The sequence below is a fragment of the Entelurus aequoreus genome, linkage group LG03 (assembly GCF_033978785.1).
Source record: "Entelurus aequoreus isolate RoL-2023_Sb linkage group LG03, RoL_Eaeq_v1.1, whole genome shotgun sequence".
In the NCBI taxonomy this organism is placed as follows: domain Eukaryota; kingdom Metazoa; phylum Chordata; class Actinopteri; order Syngnathiformes; family Syngnathidae; genus Entelurus; species Entelurus aequoreus.
In genome coordinates, this window is record NC_084733.1 from 44,820,035 (window position 1) to 44,831,665 (window position 11,631).

At 38.8% G+C, this 11,631-nt stretch overlaps 1 protein-coding gene across 3 annotated transcripts in view; it reads right to left on the bottom strand.

Annotated features, from left to right (window-relative positions):
• Nucleotides 1–11,074, bottom strand: part of LOC133646490 (glutamate-rich protein 1-like) — a 34,702-nt gene extending 23,628 nt beyond the window's left edge. For all 3 annotated transcript variants that reach the window (XM_062041904.1, XM_062041906.1, XM_062041905.1), the window contains exons 1-3: nucleotides 10,560–11,074; nucleotides 7,212–7,343; nucleotides 6,976–7,104 (exon numbers count right to left, since the gene is read on the bottom strand). In XM_062041904.1, the coding sequence (XP_061897888.1) occupies nucleotides 6,976–7,104; nucleotides 7,212–7,343; nucleotides 10,560–10,590 (292 nt within the window). In that variant the 5' untranslated portion in view covers nucleotides 10,591–11,074. The remainder of the gene's footprint in view (nucleotides 1–6,975; nucleotides 7,105–7,211; nucleotides 7,344–10,559) is intronic.
• Between the last annotated feature and the right edge of the window lie 557 nt (nucleotides 11,075–11,631).

The window sequence follows — 11,631 nt, forward strand, 5'->3', positions numbered from 1 at the left end:
TAGCTATGCTTAATTATTCAGCTAACAAAAACCCAAAAGAACAATATATGAAATAAAGTGCCCTGTTTTAAGAGGACATGTTTAAACTTCAGCAGCAACATTAAAATAATTGACCTTTAACAATGGTGCTTTTATAGGTAAACATTATTATAGGACATACACACAAAGATGTTAGCCAAGAACACCAACCTGCCAACTGCTTCAGGATGCATCATTTGTTAAATGGATATGCATTAACCATAATTATTTGATTATCAAATTTGGATGGATTTATTTTAGGAGCAAATTGCAATAAAAGGGTTGAAATTCCTTTTCGCACATGTGCGACAGTTTTTTTTTTGTTTTTTTTTAAGTCACACGGTCTATTTTTAAACCCATTTGCGAGTAAATTTGTCGCACCATACAGTACTGTGAGGTGTGCCTACATTTAACCAACCATGGAAGACAACACGCAATTCAAACCAATCAAAAACAACGCAGAGCTGAGGTGTGTGAAAGAGAGACGCCAAGACCCGCCTTATGCTGTTTCTGATTGGCTTAAATTGCGTAGGTTGGTCAAATGTAGGCACAGTGAATTGATGGCTTGGTCTGGGATTGGTTATTTCAATCAATCAAGAGTTACTCGAACTACGGCAAGGTGCGAAGACCAAAGTTTATTATGAAAAAAATAGTGTTGAGTAGGGAATATAAGCGTGAAAAATGTCATTTGTGGCGTGTAGTGTGACAAAGAGTTAAATTGTTAAATTTAATACCATTGTTGTTGACTTCAACGCAGAATAACATGATCAGTGATTGCAAGGCGCCAACTAGTGGTGGGTATAAGGTAAGGCTGCAGCTAACGATTATTTTTCTATCGATTAATCTATAGATTATTTTTCGATTAATCGATTAATTATAGATTTTTTTTTTCGATTAATCTATAGATTCTTTTTCCTTTTGCCGATTATTTTTTTATTCAAAATGAAGATGAAAAAATAAATGTAGGCCCGTTTTTTCAAAAGGCATGGCTTTTATTTACAAAAAAAAAGAAGTATGGCCACTCAGTCAACATTGACAACAACATGACTAAATATTCTGTAACAATGTAAACATTTAAAACTTTTAACATTTAACAAAATTAAAAGTAGCTTATTTGCTTTTTAATGTGCAAATATAAAAGTCAACATCCAGTGCAAATCTTAATATTCTGCAATAGTATAAGCATTTCAAAAGTAAAAGTATTGCTTATTTTGCTTTAAAATGTGCAAAAATAAAGATAAACATCCAATACAAAAAAGTGCAAAACGAAATATTCTGTAACAACAGTGTAAACATTTCAACAAAAGTGAAAGTATTGCTTATTTGCTAAAATGTGCAAAAATAAAGATAAACATCCAATACAAAAAAGTGCCAATCTAAATATTCTGGAGCACTGTAAACATCCAGTCCAACACAGTACACAATAACCAATTCTACTCATTCCAGTGAGTGACTAACAGTTGTAATGAAGAAAGGTTAGCATGTGTACATGCTCTGCTTCTTTTCTTGTTTACAATATTCCCAGCAGCTGAAAATAGGCGCTCAGAAGGGGTCGATGTGGCTGGAATTGAGAGGTAATTAGCCTTCACCTCAAGCCAGGACTGCGAGTGAGCTGAGCTGCAGTTTATATTTCTAGAAGGTCAACGGGCTCATAGTGATGTTACTAGTAGTTGACTGGGAGGTGTTTATTATCATTTGGGGAGAGTCCGCTGCCTGATGCTCACCTGCTAAACACCTATCTGCTCCACGCTGAAGCGCTGACTACATGCGCTCTGAATACACACTGCTGATTGGCTAATAATGCTTCGTGTGTACCAATCAGATGGTTGTGTGGGTGGGACAATGCTGCGTGTGTACCAATCAGATGGTTGTGTGGGTGGGACAATGCTGCGTGCTGAGACAGAGGCAGAGGAGCGAAGCAGCTTGTTAAAACTTTAGCAGCTAAAGTTAGCTTTAGCTTAGAAACTCGTTCGGTACACCCCCGTACCGAACCGAAAGCCCCGTACCGAAACGGTTCAATACAAAATACGTACCGTTACACCCCTAGCAGATACAAATGACACATTCATGTTTTTGTGTAATGATGACAACGTATGCTCGCGCGGACGATTGACTAGTTGATGGTTTTCTCTTCAAATGTTCGTTCATAGCCCTTGTGCTGCTATGATAGGCCATGAAATACTCCCACACTTTTGACCACTTTTGGCATGCTTTTCGCCCCTCGCTCGCACCGCTCGCATCGTCTGCTTTGATCGTCTGCTTTGCGCTTCGCCATGACGGTAGTGTGACGTAAATATGCGACGCGTCGACGCACAAAAACGGCGTCGACGCACAAAAACGGCGTCGACGTATTTACGTAACCGATGACGTCGATGACGTCGACTACGTCGACGCGTCGTTTCAGCCTTAGTATAAGGAAAGGAAAAGGGGAGTTACAGACAGACAACTCTTTTTACACATTCAGATCGCTGTACAGACAGACGACTCTTCCATGGCAGAAGTGTCGCAAAAGTCACGTGTAAAAAAAGAGCCAATAGAGGGTTCCTGCTTCTTACAGATCATAGATACGCAAGTGCAGATTGTATTACACGCATGCACTTCTGAATGCGCGCGAACACGTTGTATTACCCGCTCACGAATCTGGATGCACTCGCTCAAATCGTACACGGCAAAAGTGTCGCAAAAGTCACGTGTAAGTAGACAGCCTATCGAGTGTTCTTTCTGATTAGGGACAGACAGACAACATAAAACACACATACACTGATCTAAAACACATGTACGCGGCTCTGTTTACACACACGGATTGATATACAGTAGCATGCATGCAAATTGGATTACACACACACACACACACACAGATCGAGATACACATTTGCAAATAATTTTGGTACAATAATATTTCTATACCTATGCTTGTGTTGTTTTCGGGTGTACGAACCATTCAAATCACGAAAAGGATAAACGCTTCATCAGAGTTCCTTAGGGGGTAATCGATAAGGGCAGAAGAGTGCAAGATTTCACGAAAGACAATGAGAAAAGTAGCACGCACTACAGTCCAGAAGAGCAGCGTACCATTATCACTGGAGGACTAGATGAAAAGGAATGGCTAAAAATGCTACACACACACAGCAGAACGACACAAGAAGCTAACTGCTAAAGCTTCAACGTAAAGGATCGATATTTTTCTTTTTCTTATTAGTACATTTTTTGGGTCGTTTTTAATTCTCCCTCATTTACAAAATGAGGGAGAACGTCTCGGATACAGGAAGCCTTTGAAGGAAAAACAAAATTATTCAAATTAGGCATGTGTGTATAGAACGTAGCACATGATTGGCTACTTCACAAATCTTGATGTCAACCGTCAAAAAGTGCATGCGTAGGGACTCGCACATAAGCAAAACAAACAAGTAATCTCATTTAATAACACCTGCAAAATTTAATGCTTGCTGCACAACTTTAGAGGTAACAGTACTGATTCAACAATTGTGGAAACAAAGAGGAAATGCACTTTTTTGGGAATTTTGCCTATCGGCTCCCATTAGCCGCATCTTGAAAGCGTTTATCATCTTTAAACCCGTCCCAAAAATGTTTTACATGTGTTCCTGTCTCTCATGATTGTGAACGATAGCCACAAGTCCAAAAAATGTGTGGTTCTCCTTTAAAGATAAGTCCACATTGTCTTGATGAACTGCAGCCCTTATTCACAGCTAATTTTTCCCGCAATAGCAACAACCACTGACAACCACTCATGTCTCATTCTCTACCTGTGTTCTCCTCAAACAACTACTAATAATATTAATGCAATTTGAATGATATCACTATATCGCCATTGTATTGTGAGATAAATAAATGTCTATATCTTTATTTGACGGAAGAAGTGGTGCAACAGCGCCTTTTGCTGGTGAAAGGGTGGCATATATACCGCAGGAAATGGTCACAACTGTTAAAAGCTTTTTGAGAGATATTCCCAAAACCAAAGTGGACTCACCAACCATTCAATGTGCACTATGTGTTACAGGACACTGCAATAAAAACATCTATAATCCACCAGATGTGTTGATACATCATACACATTCAGTTGTGGACACATACAACATTTAGAGGCGAATTACCTGGACAAAATAAAAACTAAATGCAAAAAAACTAATCGAACAATAGTGCAACATTACGATTTAACAGCGCAATATTAAACAAGATATCAAACTATAATAGAGAGAACAACAGGCTCACAAAGACAAAATTCAGTTTTCAATTATTCCTTTCTGACTCGCCGACGTCAAAGGTGCCGCCCCCAGTGAGTCCCACTGAATCATCATTCATTGACGAACGATGATTCAGTGGTACCCACTGTTCACCTTGCAGTTCGTTCACTCTGTATCTGATTCAGTGAGTGGTCGTCAAGCACTGCAGCAGCACATTCTGAACTGACACAGCGAGTGATTCAGCTCAAGCAGGAAATGAAAAGGAGAGTTGTTTTGAAGCAATAAACATATTTGTTGCTGTTTCTTTGGGGCTAATACATTCATAAAAACAGACTAAAAGGGGCATAATTAATTACATATTACATAGTAAATGGCGACGACAACCCATGAGTGCTGATTCAGTAAAAAACATGCATATTTTGAACAATTAATTCATGACTCGCACATCACTATTGTGCACGAGCCACATTTTACTTTTTAAATTGTATGCAGCATGCTATACCACAAATGTCATACATTATCTGATTTACAGTACAACAATACAAGCAAATTCTAAATTTAATAAGATAAGATTTATTAAAATGTGTTTTTTTGTTGACTTTAGTTACTTGCTATAAAACAGTTCTATAATCTATTATCAAAGTATTGGATCTGGACCTAAAATCAGATTGGATCTGAAACCAAAAAAATCGGATCGGGATCGTAGGCCAAAAACGTTAAATGAAACATCTCTATTGCTTGTATTCCGACATGCGACTTCTTCCCGGAAGTGAAAAAAAAGCGGTGGTCAACAAAGTCAAGATGGCTGTTGTGCTGCAAGCAGCGCGCAAACTATACGAGTACGTAAGCTGCCTAGAACTTCCTGCAAAATGCAGATACGAGCAAAAAATCCAACTATGCAATGGAATAGATCCCTATACTTTATCAAAAAAAGATTTATCGAGTGATACCATGGATTATCCGTCGGTGGATTTCCCAGACATATTGAACTATCTTGTGCTCCAACGTCATTCTAAACGACAAAACAGATGAAAACTCGGAAAAGCATGGAGGCCTACGACTGTTTGGCTGGGTCAAAGAAACTGGTATCAAGACTCTCCCAGATAAATATGCATCGTGTTTGCTCAGGTAAGGTCACATTTCATGATTCAACTTTGCCTCTTGCGTCCATGTAAACAAAATAGCATCCAACAGCTCGACACCCATGACTGCATATCCATTTAACAAACTAAGAATTACTGAATCATCACCATATTTGTTCTTTGTCTTGTTATCAAATGTAGTCTGACGCATTCGTGTACAGACTTCTTTACCTCTGGAGGAACATTTATCCTTTTTGCAATTTGAATGGATCGTACATCTGAAAACACCGCAAACATTGGGGCTTGACCATCACGCATATTAAATGAGCCAGACGTGCCGTCATTAAAATCCAAGCTATAGCTGGGTTGCATATGATGTCATATCCGTTTTTCTTCTTCGCTGCTTAATTGACATGATGGTCAAGTAGCTTGAGCGTAGCACTAAAACAAGTGAGAGTAAGTGTAGAGTTTGAGCAGAAAATCCTGGAAATAGTGTTCATTGAGTCCCAAAGGAAGTGGTTCATAAAGATAATAAAGTCAGGGAAAAACGAAAGTGCGTCGAAGGAAATGGCTCTTAAAAATATAATTTTCATCATCTTGAGTAATACTATCAGGCCATGCTTGTGTCTGCAGCGATCACTTTGTAATATGTTTTTTTGAACAATTGATTTGTTTGAGAAACTTTCTGTGATGGAATTGAGTTTATTCTCTACTGTATTAGTAGTGTTTGAGAGCAGAATTAAACATAAGAAAAGGACAAGAGATTGCATTAGTTTGTGTTCTTTTGTTGTTGTTATGCCTATATATAACTATCAAGACCTGGTTGTGCAAATAAACTAATGTCATGTTAAGTCCAGGTAATAAATATTTTTTGAATGTTGGTCCAATCCACCGTATTTTCATTGTCCATTTTCATAACACAAACTACAAGCATAGTTGTTGTGCAGGAAATCCAAGTGTTTTATTCCACACGGATGACCACATTATAGCATCTTTGGTGATATTTGTTAGCATCAAGAAAATATCCTTAATACCATTAATACACCAGATAAATATATCTCTCGTATGCTCAACAGCATACACTGAATCTTGATATCGCAACATTGAACAGCAGAGACATTTATAACTAAATAATAAGACAAAATGTGAACTTCATACCAAAGAAATAACTGCGGACATGAATTGTAGATTAGACTAATTTGTAGCAGGAAATCAACTGCAAACAAACGTATCCTTTTTCTCATTAGCGTCACGATCACAGCAGCACGGCACAAATACGTTACTTACTGATGCACGTAAATCCAATATTGTCTTTCACAGATTAATGCTTAATTTGTGGACACCTCAGATGTAAAGGCATGATGCGCATATTATTCTCTTAATACCGTAAGTGTCAAATTAAGTGAGGTTGTAGCAAGCAGTAATGTCTTGGTGATGATAAATGGTTTAAATAATACAAAAAAAAATTTTTTTTCTTAAGAGTGTATAAATCCACTCCATCCCATTTAAAAAAAAAAAATCATTATCGCTCATATATTTGCCACTAAAACTTTCAAAATACACCCAAATCTTCACCGATTCAGGTAAATAAACCCGGAAATGCCCAGATGTGCCTCTAGGTCACGTAATTGCAGCCAAGCTATACAGAAAGTAAAAGATTATTACGGTCTTACCCGATGAAGCTTCCATGATTATTTCATGCTGGAGCAGGGTGACAGGATCTGCATTGTAGTCTGTAGGAGGTGGTATGACAGTGTACATTCGCCTAGTTTTGATCGCACTTGGTGTCATTTCTATATTACCTGAAAAGGCAAGTAAATAAAGCTTCATGAGCCACTATAATGCCGAACAGTGGTGGTGCATTCTGGTAAAAGACAAAAAGCCATGTAAACCATACATGTTATATTACCGTGACTGTGAGAAGCTTTTCTTTTCGTATATATTGTTGGGGCTACAGCTGCCACTGTGCACGCTGAGCTGGGTTCCTTGTCCGATTTAGGGGCTGCAGGGTAAAGCTTCTGGAGTACCTTTGACTGGAACACTAATATGGAGCAAACGGAGTAAATATTGAAAGGGTAAAAGAAAACACATTTTTGGGTGTAATATTAGATGATAAAATGAATTGGAAATCTCATTTAAAAAATATACAACATAAAGTAGCAAGAAACACATCAATAATGAATAAAGCAAAACATGTTCTAGACCAAAAATCACTTCATATTCATTACTGCCCGCTAGTATTACCATATCTGAGTTATTGTGTAGAAATATGGGGGAACAAATACAAATGTGCGCTTCATTCACTAAAACTGTGTTACAAAAAAGATCAATTAGAATAATACATAATGTTGGATATAGAGAACATACAAACCCTTTATTTATTAAATCCCTATTATTGAAATTCAACAATTTGGTGCATTTGCAAACAGCTAAAATTATGTACAAAGCAAACTATAACCTGCTACCCAAGAATGTACAGAAATTATTTACAACAAAAGAGGAGAAATATAACCTTAGAGGAAAATGTAATTTAAAACATCTGTATGCGCGTACAAACACTTAAAACTTTTAGTATATCAGTATGCGGTAGGGATGATACTCGAAACCGGTTTTCTCGGTTGTTCGATAAGAAAAGAACCGAGTCCTCGGACTCGAATCCCTTTTTGAGAACCGGTAACCGTTATCGAGACCACTATAGTAAAGAAAAGAGTTGGTTCTTTATTCGAGTCCCTCTGAACGAATCCCGTCCCGACCAGAAATGCTCCGTGTGACATCACAAGAAATCAGTCACGTAGCTCAGTCATTAGGCTCAGATAGCGAAAGCAGGAAAAAAATGGACGGGAAAAAGCGCTCCAAGGTGTAATAAAGTTCAAAACAAAAGGTATAATCCAATGAATAACTTTACTGAGAGATTTTAGCAGGGTAAAACACATGACGAACACTTTTACCACCAACCGGAAACATAGCAACCAGGCTAGCAACGCACCTCCTTTACGGCAGCTGTCGCAACGTTCTTAAAACAACCGCAGCACATACATATATGACATCTCCCTTTTTTAACTTTTGTTTTTCTTTCCTTGTAAACAAAACAAAATCACACTGTAGATGTGTTGTTTGTCTAATTATAAATAATGCAGACGAGGCGTGTTGGCTGAGTTCTTGACGTTTACTTTCACAGCGTGGCAACATGCAACACTTTTCGGGGCTACCGCGGATGCTCGTAACTCCCGTTGCATGCTGGGTAGTGTAGTTGTTATATTCTCTAGCTCATAACATTTTTCCCCCATAAAGAAATAATGTTAACTCAATAAAGTGTATTTCTTTTTTTAGCTTGAACTTTTCATTTTTTAGCATTGTAACCACATTTGCAAACAACTTTTCTCTTCATAGAATTTTCTTTCAATAAAGAAATAAAGTGAAAAAATGTCGAAGCATCATAACAAACAGTTATGTCAAATAGCAGCAGAAGTGCACTTTTTGGAGAGCTGTATTATTTTCAGTTTTGTGCCCAAGGGACTGATTTTATTTAACACTATATTATTATTTATACACCTATAGTGATCACAGAGACAGGTTGTTTTTGTGTTACTGTATATATTTGTTTTTCTGAAAAAATCCCACTTAATATACTTTGGGTAACAACAGTCAATATTTATTTATTTTATTTTATTTTTTAGGTGGGTAACAGTCAATATTTATTTATTTATTAGATTTAAATTTTTTCTGATATAATAAAAGTGAGCTTTTGTTAAACCAAATATTGTGTTTTTTTCCCATACACAACAACCTATCTGGACTCGATAAGAGAATCGATAAGGAATCGGTTCGATAAGAGGATTCGATAATAGGCTCGAACTCGATAATTCCTTATCAAACATCATCCCTAGTATGCGGGATTCAATTATGGAACGAATTAACCAAAGCAATCAAACAAAGCTCCAATATGATTCAGTTTAAGAGACTGTTCAAACTACAAGTGTTCACAAAGTACACAGAACAAGAATTATGATGAACATCTTGAACCCTTTTTTTCCCCCCTTTTTTTATTGAGACAAAGATTATTTATGTATTTGATATTTGTATGTTTACTATGGTACAATATTTATACATCATTTATCTGTTCACTGTTCTGTTACAGAGAACAAGGAAATTGGATAAAATGCTTATGGTATGGGTTGGGGAGGAGATCTTACCCCAAGTGGAGCCGTTCAAGTACCTCGGAGTCTTGTTCACGAGTGAGGGAAGAGTGGATCGTGAGATCGACAGGCGGATCGGTGCAGCGTCTTCAGTAATGCGGACGCTGTATTGATCCGTTGTGGTGAAGAAGGAGCTGAGCCGGAAGGCAAAGCTCTCATTTTACCGGTCGATCTACGTTCCCATCCTCACCTATGGTCATGAGCTTTGGGTCATGACCGAAAGGACAAGATCACGGGTACAAGCGGCCGAAATTAGTTTCTTCTGCCGGGTGGCGGGGCTCTCCCTTAGAGATAGGGTGAGAAGCTCTGCCATCCGGGAGGAGCTCAAAGTAAAGCCGCTGCTCCTCCACATCGAGAGGAGCCAAATGAGGTGGTTCGGGCATCTGGTCAGGATGCCACCCGAATGCCTCCCTAGGGAGGTGTTCCGGGCACGTCCGACCAGTAGGAGGCCACGGGGAAGACCCAGGACACGTTGGGAAGACTATGTCTCCCGGCTGGCCTGGGAACGCCTCGGGATCCCCCGGGAGGAGCTGGACGAAGTGGCTGGGGAGAGGGAAGTCTGGGCTTCCCTGCTTAGGCTGCTGCCCCCGCGACCCGACCTCGGATAAACGGAAGAAGATGGATGGATGGATGGAGGGTTATGGTATGAACAGGAGTAGGATTAAATAAGCTCTGCTTCTTCCTACTCCTTTTCGGACATGATGTAATGAAATGACTGGAATTGTGTGATGCATTACATTGTATCGTATGCATGTTCGGGATAAACTGAAACTGAACACACATACACGAAGTATTACACGTTGTCATACAAGTAGAAAGCATGTAGATTTACACGTGGGGTTAAAAGATGAGCAATAATGTGGGTTTTTAATCTTAAGTACCACATAGCACTGGAGTACTGGTTTTGTTTATTTCAGACTTCATGTCAATTTGTTTACCGCTACATACACACGAGTTAGCTCGCTAGCTTGCTACTCCAGTGAGCTACACACAATGTAACGTATACACAAAACGATACGCCTTAGTAGTACAGTACATACTCAATCTTTAGGACCACTCACCTTCTGTCCTGTGTGCCATATTAGCCGGCATAGAAGACTCAAACGAAGACGCTCGGTTGACTGTTAAGACTGCGGCCAGAACAACACAGCTAGCATTGCTAACACCAAGTGTATTTAGCTCGTCTTAAGGCTTGGGCTAACATTCGCGATACGTTGCTACGGTACAGGTTACATCCATTAATCACGGGTCAAGCAATACGAGGATATGTTAATAATTTGTAGTTACAAAACAGGTCAGTGACGCCTTTTAAAAGTGTCACTCACTCCCAAGCTTTCAGCAAAGCGACTGAACATTATCAATCGGAGTGAGCACTCCATTTAGAGTATTAGCATTTGGATGCTATCGTCAAAGTCAGATGATTTTTGTTAACTTTTTAACAAGTACCAATACATCAACTGTATTTTTACACCCGTTTTTTTAAATTCGGCTTTTAAAATAAACGCGTATATTATTGCCAATTAACACTTTGTATGGAACTATATATATATCACATAATGTAACAGTAGTCGGCACCACAACGCCCCCTGTGTTTGAATGCTGTCATAACAGCAGGTCCAGCCAGCAAGGTGCAGGGTGGGAGTGAGGAGAGAGAGGATGAGCACCGCATGGCTCTCCATCAACACCAGGCTGAGTTGGCTTTTGCTGACCGTTCAAACTTACCGTAGGATTTCAACATGTGAGTGGACTTTGCAAGAGGGCGATCCACCTAGAATGTCAGCTGTGAAGAAGGTAAATATACTCTCCATCCATGAAGTCTTGTGTTATGCATGTTGCAGTAAAGCAGTTGCACAAAAGGTATTATCTAAAATGACTATTGCAGCATTTTTTGCAGTGCTTATATTCATATTAGTCAATATGATTGAAGTGTAAACATATCTGAATAATTAGACTGACATGACAATAAATCACTGTATAAATGCTGGACTTTTGTTAATGTTGCAACCTGAAATACTGTTCCTTGGCTTTCTGCATGTACAACACTGTCAAAATGTAATGTGGCTGAGGAGCAACTCGGGCAGACAGATGCCTGCTGAATATACAAGGTTAACTTTGTTAACACAGAATAGTGCA